Here is a 13,688-nt window from a genome sequence, read left to right on the forward strand (position 1 = left end):
GTTCTGCCTCTCCGTGACGCGATCACGGGACACCGGCGGATATTGAGTCTGCGGGTCCCGCGGTCACGGAGTCTGCGCCGGGTGTCTGCTAGGCGGCAGATTTAAAGCAACATACTTGTACATTGCTTTGCCTGCCCGTGCCATTCTGCCGATGTATATGTGCGTTAGGCAGTTGGCAAGCAGTTAACAGTATAACAGCACTATTACCGTTTAGGTTGAATACAAATTAGCCTGGAGAAGCCGAGTGTAACAATTCACTGGCTGAACAGTTTGAGATGACATAAGAAGAGATAAGCTTGGAGGGTAATCAGACAACTGTGTTGAGGCTTAGGGGTGCAAGTGAGAGATCATGTGCTAGGATGTTATACAGTGTGGATCGAAAGTTTGGGAACCCCAGGTAAAAATTTGTATTAATGTGCATAATGAGGAAAGATGGAAAAATCTCCAAAAGGCATCAAATTACAGATTAGACATTCTTATAATATGTCAAAAGTTAGATTTCCCTCATTTACACTTTCAAAATTACAGAAAACAAAAAAATGGCGTCTGCAAAAGTTTGGGCACCCTGCAGAATGTATAGCATGCACTGCCCCCTTTGCAAAGCCGAGACCTGCCAGTGTCATGGATTGTTCTCAATCATCGTCTGGGAAGACCAGGTGATGTCAATCTCAAAGGTTTTAAATTACCCAGACCCATCTGACCTTGCCCCAACAATCAGCACCATGGGTTCTTCTAAGCAGTTGTCTAGAAAACTGAAACTGAAAATAGTCGACGCTCACAAAGCTGGAGAAGGCTATAAGAAGATAGCAAAGCGTTTTCAGATGTCAATATCCTCTGTTCGGAATGTAATTAAGAAATGGCAGTCATCAGGAACAGTGGAAGTTAAAGCAAGATCTGGAAGACCAAGAAAAATATCAGACAGAACAGCTCGCAGGATTGTGAGAAAAGCAATTCAAAACCCACGTTTGACTGCACGATCCCTCCAGAGAGATCTGGCAGACACTGGAGTTGTGGTACACTATTCCACTATAAAGAGATACTTGTACAAATATGGTCTTCATGGAAGATTCATCAGAAGAAAACCTCTTCTACGTCCTCACCACAAAAATCAGCGTTTGAACTTTGCAAATGAACATATAGACAAGCCTGATGCATTTTGGAAACAAGTTCTGTGGACCGATGAGGTTAAAATAGAACTTTTTGGCCGGAATGAGCAAAGGTATGTTTGGAGAAGAAAGGGCACAGAATTTAATGAAAAGAACCTCTGTCCAACTGTTAAGCATGGGGGTGGATCAATCATGCTTTGGGGTTGTATTGCAGCCAGTGGCACAGGGAACATTTCACGAGTAGAAGGAAAAATGGATTCAATAAAATTTCAGCAAATTTTGGATGGTAACTTGATGCCATCTGTGAAAAAGCTGAAGTTAAAGAGAGGATGGCTTCTACAAATGGATAATGATCCTAAACACACCTCAAAATCCACGGGGGATTACATCAAGAGGCGTAAACTGAAGGCCTTCACAATCTCCTGACCTCAACATAATTGAAAATCTATGGATAGACCTTAAAAGAGCAGTGCGTGACAGACAGCCCAGAAATCTCAAAGAACTGGAAGACTTTTGGAAGAAAGAATGGGCAAAGATACCTCAAACAAGAATTGAAAGACTCTTGGCTGGCTACAAAAAGTGTTTACAAGCTGTGATATATGCCAAAGTGGGCAGTACAAAATATTAACTCTGCAGGGTGCCCAAACTTTTGCAGACGCCATTTTTTTTGTTTTCTGTAATTTTGAAAAAGTGTAAAATGATGGAAATAAAATCTAACTTTTTTTGACATATTATAAGAATGTCCAATCTGTAATTTGAAGCCTTTTGGACATTTTTCCATTTTTCCTTGGCTTCGTTATGCACAATAATACAAATTTTTACCTGGGGTGCCCAAACTTTCGATCCCCACTGTAGCCACCAATACCAAATGTTGTTATATTTGGAGGGACAACCTCTATGAAGATAAACAGGGGAAGGTGGTGGTGACTTCCAGAAACCAGGATTGTATTAAGGGTGGGCAGCTCACATCCAGTTACGTGTGATTAGCTTTCTTGCAGCAAACAAGGTTTTATGTAAGTAAACCCCTCTTATTTATGAAGGTTTAATGTAAGAACAGGGTCAGGAATTTAGCATTCAGGGAAAAGACGTAGCAGGCACTGCTTGGGATGCAGGGTTAGTGGGGAACTCATGCGGTTATGGAGAAACCCTACCACTTGTGCCCAAAACCCTTGGATTATGGGACAATCTGCTGCTTCAGTGTTTTTAGATCTTTTTGTCAGATACGGAAGTATAATTACAAGGATTTCATAAGTGTCAAAGGCTTTTATTGACAATTATATAAAGTTTATGCAGAGAGTCAATATTTGCAGCGTTGACCCTTCTCAAGACCTTTGCAATTTGCCCTTGTTAATCAACTTCTGGGCCACATCCTGACTGATGGCAGCCCATTCTTGAGTAATCAATGCTTGGGAGTTTTTCAAAATTTGTGGGGTTTTTTTTGTTCACCCACGTCAAAATTATTATTTTATTTTTCTCCTCAAGCCAGTTATCACTTATGGCAAGGTGCTTCATCATGCTCATCAAGGCATTGTTCGCCACCAAACTGTTCTTGGATGGTTGGGAGAAGTTGCAAAAAGGCTATGCGCTCGGAGCATAGAGCTTCTCCTACTGGCCTGTAGCACAGCCTTTTGTCTCTCTCTTCCTTTCTTCCACATATCGAGGTCTGCCCACCGGATGACGTCATTTCCCCTGTACGATCCAAGCCAGGCAGCTGAGATCTCCTTCACTTCCTGCCCTGCAGACATCATCCTATGCAGTGAGAAAACACAGCTGATCGCTTGGGAAAACCAGATTGCTGGCACCCCTCAAGGAGGATCCTTTACCTGACAGATATGCCTATGATGCCTTCATTTCTGTAAGTGCATTTATGTTTGCGCTATTAAAAATAACTTTATAATATTGCACTGGAACCATGTCCTGTGGTCTGATGAGACCAAGATAAACGTATTCGGTACAGATGGTGTAAAGTGTGTTGTGTGGCGGCAACCAGGTGAGGAGTACAAAGACAAGTGTGTCTTGCCTACAATCAAGCATGGTGGTGGGAGGGTCATGGTCTGGGGCTGCATGAGTGCTGCCGGCACTGGGGAGCTACAGTTCATTGAGAGAACCATGAATGCCAACATGTACTGTGACATACCGAAGCAGAGCATGATCCCCTCCCTTTGGAGACTGGGCCACAGGGTAGTATTCCAACATTAAAAACGACCCCAACCTACCTCCAAGACGACCCCTGCCTTGCTAAAGAAGCTGAGGGTAAAGATGATGGACTGGCCAAGCATGTCTCCAGACCTAAACCCTGTTGAACATCTGTGGGACATCCTCAAATGGAAGTTGGAGGAGTGCAAGGTCACCAACACCCACCAGCTCTGTGATGTCATGGAGTGGAAGAGGACTCCAGCGGCAACCTGTCAAGCTCTGGTGAACTCCGGCGCTGAAAAATAATGGAGGCCATACAAAACATTGACACTTAGGGGTGTACTCACTTTTGTTACCAGCAGTTTAGATATTAATGGCTGTGTGTTGAGTTATTTTGAGGGGACAACAAATTTACACTGTTATACAAGCTGTACACTCACTACTTTACATTGTAGCAAAGTGTCATTTCTTCAGTGTTGTCACATGAAAAGATAATAAAATATTTAACAAAAATGTGAGGGGTGTACTCACTTTTGTGAGATACTGTACAATCCTCTGTTTCCTAATGCTATGTGCCACAGTGTCTGTGTTATATATATATATATATATATATATATATATATATATATAAAAAAATCATCGCAGACTATACCCGATTTCAGATCACCGCTCGTCGCTCACATGAGGGGCTGCCTCTCTTCTTTCTTGATCTGACAGGCACAGCGGGAGGGACCGAGGTTCCTCCACTAACATTAGTTGGGAGGAGGGGAGGAGAGAGGCGATCGGTCATGTGAGTGCCGAGCACTCTAAAATCGGGTATAGCTGGCATTTTTTTTTTATAAAACACAGATACGGTGGCACTAGGAAACGAAGAGGATTATATGAAGAATCAAAAGTAATTTCAGCAGCAGAAGGGGAGGAGACGGGCACTGTCACTAGCTGACATGCAGGGGGGGGGGGGGAAGCTGTGGAAGGCGGAAGGCACGTAAACTGACCATGGTGTCAGGGCTCAGCAGCCATAATAAACCATGGTCAGTTTACAGGGGGGGAGGGCAGAACCAGGCAAGATCAGACAGGTGTTACAGGGGGCCTAATTACACAGCACAAACATGCTTTAAAGCAGGGATATGCAATTAGCGGACCTCCGGCTGTTGCAAAACTACAAGTCCCATCATGCCACTGTCATGCTTGTGGCTGTCAGTCTTGCTTTGCCTCGTGGGACTTGTAGTTCTGCAACAGCTGGAGGTCCGCTAATTGCATATCCCTGCTTTAAAGGAACAGAATCTTTTTTTTTTTTTTTTTAGGGTAACAAACACTTTAATACACACAACATGTAAATCCCGTTAATTTTATTATGACATAAACTGCATTAAAAACAATCTCCAAGAACATTTATGTTACAAGAGAGGTCAGCATGGGTATCAACCTATATTACAAGGAGTTAAAAAATGATTTCTGGGGGCCTGAGGGACATAGTAAACAACATTCACTGTCTAAGTTTGTGAAGGAACAGGAAGCCTCTTTACAGGGCACAGCTGTGCTGCAACTGCCAAAAAAGACAGAGGACTCTGTGCCATCAATCTCTTTATTTTAAAAGTGAAACATCAGGGGTCTAGACCCCTGAAATTACACCAAAGCCCCCTTCCATCATCAGAATTGTGGGCGCACATTATGGTGTATATTACCTGCATTTGTGTTTTGCACAAGTGCCAAAGTGCTTTGTTACAATGGAGCACATTGCTTTTTTTACAATTGCATTCATTCAGCTCTTGGCAGCATCGTTTTATTGCAATACATACCAATGCATCACTCACAATGTACCGCGGATCAAGTGTTACCACGACATATGGTTGTGCGACGTCAACTTTCAGATTACTAGTGCAAGTGGCTTATTTACAGTTTTGCGTTCCTTCAATTTTCACAAAAAGGCACAATTTATAAAATTTACAAAACATAACATAACAGTTTTAGCTTTTAGACTCATTAGGAATTGCTGTGTTCATAAGCGCCAACAATGTTTTTTATTTTTTTCATAAAAACAAACTCATCATGGATACCCAACTATCACAAGACCTACAAAATCAGCAGCACCATCGTTTTTATTCTACTGGTTTTGTGCATTCAGAAAATATATGGTTTGGAGGGTAGTTTACAAAGTCTTAAAGTGGTTGTAAAGGTAAAAAAAAAAATTCACCTTAATGCATTAAGGTGTAAAAACATCAGATGATGCCGTTTTACTAACCTGACCCTTCGAAAATCCCGCACTCGCCCCCGTCATCCTCCTTGAGTCGAAGCCGGGCTGTTGATTGGCTGCAGTGGATGGACTTAAAGCAACGCAGCCATTGGCTGGTGCTGCTGTCAATCACATCCAATGACGCTGGGGGCGGGGTTGAGTGATACAGCGGCGGCTATGGCCGGTGCTGTATCACGGGAACACGCCCACAACAGCTACACACCATGCGAGCTTGCTCGCATATATGTGTGTAGTTGTTGCGGGGAGGAGCTGCGACAGCCGCCGAGTGACCCCAGAAGACCAGGATTGTGGCCACTGTATAACATGTTTGTTATTAAAAAAAACAAAAAAACAACCCCTTTAAAGCTGTAAGGGTTTACATTCGTCATACTTTAGCGGAGTGTATCGAGGCTGATCGGATGTCAGCGGACATGTCACCGCTAACATCCGACACTCCATAGGAGCGGTTCAGGTCCGCCTGAAAAAAAATTGACAGGCAGATATGAACGGCCCGCACCTGTGAAAGGGGCCTTGGTGAAAAAAATTACTAAAAAAAGTGAAAGTTTGCAAAAAAACGGTCTGGCCACCTGAAGCTAAAAGTGGTGCACAGGGGCGAGCAGCGGAAGAGTTAAACCCATTCCCTAGAATTTATTACACACCGATAACAAGCCCTCCTCTACAGTAGGATCTCATACGTAAGTGATTCATTTGTGCAACAAAAGGTACAAGCTGTCAAAAGAAATGTATTTATTACAGATCAATGGCATCATAACAGTACAAAAATTTGTAAATGCAAAACTTCGACTCACAATCCACTATAAAAAACTTTGAAGTGAAGAGGCACGACATAAAAATTTCACTTTACTAAAATTGGAATAGACAAAGAATATATTACCAAGTCAATAATAAAAAATAAAAAAATTATTATATATATATATATATATATATATATATATATATATATATATATATACATACATACACACACACACACACACATATATATATATATATATACGGAAGTGCTTTGCAATGTCTGAATTACATTAATAAATATGGAATCCACATTTTCTAAAACAAAAAGTACATTAAGGCTCAGTTCACACTCATGCGTTTTTTTTTGGTGCTTTTTTGTAGAAACGCACTACAGTTCAATTAACATGGTTACCTATGAGACACGTTCACATCTATGCGTTTTTGGAAAGGGTCAGTGACTTTTTTTAAATGCAAAACTGTGCCTTTTTTGCATTTTTGGTTCAATAGACTTCAATAAAGATGCTGCAGAAAAGCATGCTAAAGAATCTTCAGAAACCATCAGTTCCGGGTGGCAATTTTTTGGATTCCCATTTCAATTTGTGGTTCCTACCACCAAGCACGATGTCACTACAGGACACAGTAAGTGATGGAGAAGCCAGCAGATTAAATTGGTTGTAAACCCTTAGAGACCACTTTGACCTACAGGTAAGCATAGATTAAGGCTTACCTGTAGGTGCAAAAAAATATCTCCTTAACCACTTAAGACCCGGACCAAAATGCAGATAAAAGACCAGGCCAGGTTTTGCGATTCGGCACTGCGTCGCTTTAACAGACAATTGCGCGGTCGTGCGACGTGGCTCTCAAACAAAATTGGCATCCTTTTTTTCCCACAAATAGAGCTTTCTTTTGGTAGTATTTGATCACCTCTGCGGTTTTTATTTTTTGCGCTATAAACAAAAATAGAGCGACAATTTTGCAAAAAAATCTATATTTTTAACTTTTTGCTATAATAAATATCCCCCAAAATATATATCGGTTGGTTTGCGCAAAATTTATAGCGTTTACAAAATAGGGAATAGTTTTAATTGCATTTTTATAAAAAAAAAAATTCTTACTACTAATGGCGGCGATCAGCGGTTTTTTTCGTGACTGCGACATTATGGCGGACACTTCGGACAATTTTGACACATTTTTGGGACCATTGTCATTTTCACAGCAAAAAATGCATTTGAAATGCATTGTTTACTGTGAAAATGACAATTGCAGTTTGGGAGTTAACCACAGGGGGCGCTGAAGGGGTTATGTGTCACCTAATGTGTGTTTACAACTGTAGGGGGGTGTGGCTGTAGGTGTGACATCATCGATTGTGGATCCCTATAAAAGAGATGACACGATCAATGACACCGCCACAGTAAAGAACAGGGAAGCTGTGTTTACACACGGCTCTCCCCATTCTTCAGCTTCGGGGACCAATCGCGGGACGCCAGCAGCGATTGGGTCCGCTGGTCCCGGAGCTTCGTACCAGGTCGCGGGAGCCATTCTGCCGACGTATATGTGCAGTAGGCGGTCCTTAAGTGGTTAAAGGAGTTGTAAAGTAAAACATTTTTTTTACCTTAATGCAATCTATGCATTAAGGTGAAAAAACATCTGATGCTGCCGGTCCCCCCCTGAGCCCCCGTTATACTTACCTGACCCCTCAAAAGTCCTGCGCTCGGTCCGAGATCTTCTTCGCCGCTCAACCTGGCCGCTGATTGGCTAGAGCGGATGGATTGAGAGCAGCGCAGCCATTGGCTAGCGCTGCTGTCAATCACATCCAGTGACGCGGCGCGCCGAGGGGCGAGGCCGAGTGATACAGTGATCGGCTATGGCCGCTCGCTGTATCCCAGTAGCGCGCCCGCAATTATTCACCACCATGCGAGCTCTCTCGCATGACTGTGGTCAGTACTTGCGGGGAGGACCAGAGACAGCCACCAAGGGACCCAAGAAGACAGGATTTGGGGCCACTCTGTGCAAAACGAACTGCACAGTGGAGGTAAGTATAACATGTTTGTTATTTTAAAGGAAATTTTTTTTTTTTCTTTACTAACCCTTTAACCACTTGACCACTGGGCACTTAAACACCCTTAATAACCAGACCAATTTTCAGCTTTCGGTGCTCTCACATTTTGAATGACAATAACTCATACAATACTATATCCATATGAAATTTTCGTCCTTTTTTTCCACACAAATAGAGCTTTCGTTTGGTGGTATTTGATCACCTCTGAGGTTTTTATTTTTTTCGCTATAAAATGAAAAAATACGTACATTTTGTAAAAAAAATGAATTTTTCTTAATTTCTATTATAAAATGTTGCGAAAAAGTAATTTTTCTTCATAAATTTGGCCAAAAATGTATACTGCTACCTATCTTTGGTAAAAAAAAAAAACAATTGTGGATACTATTTAGTCTGGGTGAAAGTTATAGGGTCTACAAGCTATGGTGCCAATTACTGGTGTGCACAGGCTGTAGTGGCACTGGTGTGGCTCTGGTAGCACTGATTAGCGCACAGACAGCACTGGTGGGCACAGGCGGCACTCATGTGGCGCAGATAAGCACTGATGGGCACAGGTGTGGCACTGATGCGGACTGTAGTGGCACTGGTGGGGCACAGCTCAATAGAAAAAAAAACCTCACTGTTTTGGTCACAAATCACTCACCTCTCACGCTGGATCGGTGTGAGGAGAGTGATGAACTTGCAATGACCCTGCTGTCTGTTTGTTTACATTTGTGATCGCTCCGTCATTGGACGGAGCGATCACGTGCCAAACGGCCGCTGTCATTGGCCGTTTACCGAGATCCGTGTTGCTACGGGTCCTGTGGACCCGGCGCGCACGGATGTTCCCGTGTGCGCGCGCCAGGGCGTGCACGATTCTCTGGGAGGACGTTAATTAACGGCCTCCCAGAGTTAAGCAACCGCCCTGTAGACGTACTTTTGCTATAGGGCGGTTGTAAAGTGGTTAACCTACACAGTGAAGGAGATATTTGCAAGAAAGAAGGCACCGATTTCTACCGCGCATGCGTGGCGTAGAGAACGGCGCGGGCGCACTGAGTGTCCTGCTAGTGAAGGCGATCATGCCGTCACTGCCGCCATGCGCGGGAGTGACATCATCGCTGCTCTGGCCAGTCGCAGCGCCGGAGAAGATACCCGGAAATCACTCCGGGTATCATGGCTGCGACGGAGGAGGTGTCTGAGGACCGCTGCGGAGGCTTCATTCTCAGGTAAGTAATTCATAATGAGCTAGTATGCTATGCGTTTTCAGCTCACACTGGTCCCTTCATGTGATCTGGCTCCCCTGCAAGGTCCATATAGACATGGATGACAGAGTTTGGGGTGGATGAACTTAAAGTGGAGGTTCACCCAAAAAACATGTATATACCATTACATTCAGCATACTTCCGACATGTACAGTATGCTGTTTTTTTTTTTCCGCTGTACATACCGTATTATTGTTCTTTTCCACCCGGTTTCTGGGTACTCGATCCCCCGGGAGTAGGCGTTCCTAGGCAGCGGCGCAATGTCACCTGGGACTTAGCCTAGATGATTGACGTGCTTGTTAAAAACTTTCCCCCGGCGGATAAGGCGCGTCACGAGTTCCGAAAATAGCCAAACTGGGAGTCGGCTCTATACGGCGCCTGCGCAGTCAGCTCTACAGGGCTCCTAGTCTGTGCACGTCATCATCTAGGCTAAGTCCCAGGTGACATTGCGCCGCTGCATAGGAACGCCTACTCCCACGGGAGCGAGAACCCGGAAACCGGGTGGAAAAGAATAATACGGTATGTACAGCGAAAAAACAAAAAGCATACTGTACATGTCGGAAGTATGCTGAATGTAATAGTATATACATGTTTTTAGGGTGAACCTCCGCTTTAATTGGCCCCCACAAAGTCCTGACCTCAACCCAAGAGAACACCTTTGGTATAAATTAAAGCGGAGACTGTAAGCCAGGCCTTCAGTGCCAACATCAGTGCCTGACCTCACAAATGCGCTTCGGGAAGAATGGTCAAACATTCCCATAGACACACTCCTAAACCTTGTGGACAGCCTTCCCAGAAGAGGTGAAGCTGTTGTAGCTGCAAAGGGTGGGCCAACTCAACATTGAACCCTACGGACTAAGACTTGCTATTAAAGTTCATGTGCGTGTAAAGTCAGGCATCCCAGTACTTTGAGTAATAAAGTGTAGGTAATTATATGCATCTTTATTACACAAGGTCTGGAATTCTACTTTAACCACCAAATTTTGCTCAGGCCGTTTAATCTATCAAAGCTTAAAAAAACTTTTTTGGATTGCAAATTTAGAGCCTAACAGACCACTATGTGGATAGGTCTGTCTCTGAGTCCAAAGTGTAATAGCAGGCCATCTTCAGGCCTTCTTCAAGCTAAAATTACATTTTAAATCGTGACCAATACTTCAAAAGAAGATTTTTTTGGATGAGTCACAGTGGCAATATTCTGTAGTTCCCTATCACAGCGGGAACGCCATGGGTAAGACTTGTTGCCTTTGACCAGTTCCAGCACATCCTGCATGATCTCTTTAATAAAGTCCTGATTGGTTGGCTCAAGTTCATTTTCAACCACCCATTCTTTTTTCGCTTTACTGTTGGAGAGTCTATGATGTACCGACCCAAGTTCTCCACCGTGGCTTGTGACTCTGCGCACTACAGGCTGCATTCGCTCAATGTTTTTGTTGTGGTCTAAGGCAGATAGTTGTATTCTTGCTACCAGGCCGTCGATGGAATAGTGATTTCGCTTCGATTGGTATTTTAAAGCCGTGTTGTGAAACCCCTCCAGTTCTTCTGCATTGGAAAAATGTGACAAACGCTCAATATCCTTTAAAAAGTGGGGATTTAAAACTATTCCCTTTAAGGCACTGTGAGCAGTTGAACCAGGAGTAAGCCATTCTCGAGTTTTTTCTTCCTCCCCGTTTATTGGAGCATGTTGGCACTCCTTGTATAGTGTGCCCGTTTGCCATCTGTGCTTGTTGGCAACATGATAAACAATGGAAATCCATTGTTCCCGCAGCAGCAAGGGATTCAGATTACATGTCTGTGCACACCACCAAAGGTGTTTTTTTGCGGGAACCACCCAGTGCGCTAAATCTGCCGCATTTGATCTCTTACTCGCAGTGGCAATTTTGCTGCCAATCGACTTTGCCACGTGCCACACATCAAACTGATGCGTTATGTCCTTGTAAAGGTCACGCATCAATTTCCGAATGGACATATGGAGATCTGTGCAAACTATTTTGATGTTTATGTTGCTTGCGCGCAGTCTTTGTAAGCAAACGTGGAATGCCTTTTTTTCGAGCAACTCTGCATTTGTACCAGGCTGATGTTGCTCTATTTGAAAATCGACCATTTTTTTGGATTTGCTGTCCAGGAAGCTGTAGATGCAATATTTGGAACTACGCCTTGGAGAATGAAATAGTCTGTCACCAGATAGAGCCACAGGGTTATTTTGCATCCCTTCTAGAGTCTCCAGGTGGTTTTTCTCCCAGTGATAATTTATCGTTGGAAATAGATATTTGTCCTGGTTGGTAAAGTGAGTTGACTTACTGATGCCGAAGATTCCCATAAAACTGAGCAAACGTTCCACCCTCAGGAAACTGGAACCACTACATAAAATACCAGCAGAAAGCAAAAGGTTGCCCACGGGTGTCCTATCAATAAGTGGCTGACTCCTCCATAAGTGGAACTTGTGTTTTTTAGAACAGTAAGCAGTGACACTTATTGCCGTGCCAATTCTATATTTTTGAAGTTTTACAATAGATCCCATACAGTTAGCTCTGGCCTTGCACTTGCAGGAAAGGAGAAGCTCATCCAAACATGATTCAAAGACGATAAATTTATTTTCTTCAACGTGATCTCTGTCACTGGGCGTATCATTAAGTAGGACGTAAGAGCTGTCCGGGTCATTTGGATCAATAAAGATATCCTCAGTTCCTAACTTTCTAAAATCCTCCTCCATTTCTTTAGTGGGCCTGTAACTTTCATCTATGCCCCTTCTTGGCGTTGGAGGACTTAGTTCTGAATCTGAAAGGGGAACTCCTTGTAGTTCAGAATCAGAATCACAAGAGTCATCAGTTGCAGATGAACAGAGAGGAGATTCAATGTTTACTTCTATCAGGTACTCAGGATCCAGTTCCAGGTTTTCTGAATCATTGAGACTGCTCTCAGGTACATGACCAGTCTTTGATGGGACATATGAGCGACGCGTAGATGACTCTGCCGATGCATTTCCCAAATTGCACTGGATACCAATAGACCGATGAGGTGGTCTACGGCAAACCTGTGATTTTTTGTTCTTTGTTCCAAAACTTTTTCTAAACTGAGTGGATTTGTGAAGTTGCCCTGGGAAATATTCTGTGCACGTGCCTACACTCTTTGCGTGTCTTTTTTTTGTTTTTTTTTTGCTTCTCGAAGAATCCCCATAAAATGCTAGCTGTGTTTCTTCTGTGCATGCAATGGAGGGCACAACCTCCTCATACGTTTGTAAACATACACTATCAATGGAAGAGAAGTCTGTTATTGTCTCAGATATAATTAACACAGGAGATGAACTCTCTTGCTCAGCCCCCGACGAGATGGAAGCAATTTCTGTGTCTTCAAACTCCAAAGGCTGCCCAATGGTTTCTCCAGAGATTGCGGTGCTCTCACCCCCCTCTAGCTTAGGTCTTTTGGCGTACGCATGGTCTGGTTCGCAGTCATCTTGAAGGAACAATGTTGGAATGGATCCTTTTTTCAGGGTCCATCCGAATGGACGTTTTTCATAACAATCCTTTGCAAAGTGCTTGCTGCAGATCCGAAACGAGCCTTGCTTTCTTTCTTTTACTTTTCCAATGACCTGTTCTATTTCATCTGGAGGAATGCCAAGCTGTTGAAGCCATTTTTTTGTTAAACATGGATCTTTTGGAAAAACATGGAGGCTGTAATCTTCATCCTTTCTTCCCCACCTTGACAGGCATCCTCTCACATAACACCCAGGCATCTATTTGGAGAGAAAGAAAATTGCCAAAAAGTACCAAAAAAAAAGTACTGGTTGCATTGAAGGAACATACAAAAACCAAAGATACCAACTGATTGATTAGACCAGGGTTGCCCAACCTTCTGAAGAGCGAGGGCCACTTAAAGCGGAGCTTCCGACGATTTTTTTTTTTTTAAAAGTCAGCAGTTACATATACGGCAGCTGCTGACTTTTAAAAATTGACCACTTACCTGTCCACCGCACCCGCGATGTCAGCAGCAGAGGCTGAGCAATCACTCGGTCCTCGGCTGCTTCCGCCGCCATCTTCGGTGAGGGAATCAGGAAGTGACGGCTTTACTGCCCGATTCCCTACTGTGCATGCGCGAGGATCGCGGCACGCCATCACTGGTCCCCGCTCCCTCCTGGGAACAGTGTTTCAGTCATGACTAAGCAT

General features: G+C 43.5%; 1 protein-coding gene and 1 long non-coding RNA gene across 3 annotated transcripts in view; both read right to left on the reverse strand.

The window, feature by feature from the left end:
- The window catches only part of LOC120931273 (tRNA pseudouridine synthase A-like), a 52,025-nt gene that overhangs the window by 30,896 nt on the left and 7,441 nt on the right, over positions 1-13,688 (reverse strand). Inside the window, exon 3 of one of the 2 annotated variants that reach the window (XM_040342552.1) lies at positions 10,348-13,258. The exons of the other annotated variant lie outside the window; for it this stretch is intronic. Within the exon in view, the coding sequence (XP_040198486.1) occupies positions 10,664-13,258 (2,595 nt within the window). The 3' untranslated portion in view covers positions 10,348-10,663. Of the gene's footprint in view, positions 1-10,347; positions 13,259-13,688 lie in introns of those variants that run through there. 2 annotated transcript variants of the gene reach the window in all.
- On the reverse strand, positions 4,577-5,431 carry LOC120931274. Its single transcript, XR_005747849.1, has 2 exons — positions 4,861-5,431; positions 4,577-4,808 (listed from the first exon to the last, which is right to left on the reverse strand). It is a non-coding gene; the product is annotated as an uncharacterized LOC120931274 (long non-coding RNA).

Source organism: Rana temporaria, chromosome 3 (genome assembly GCF_905171775.1).
Source record: "Rana temporaria chromosome 3, aRanTem1.1, whole genome shotgun sequence".
NCBI classification, from domain to species: Eukaryota; Metazoa; Chordata; class Amphibia; order Anura; family Ranidae; genus Rana; species Rana temporaria.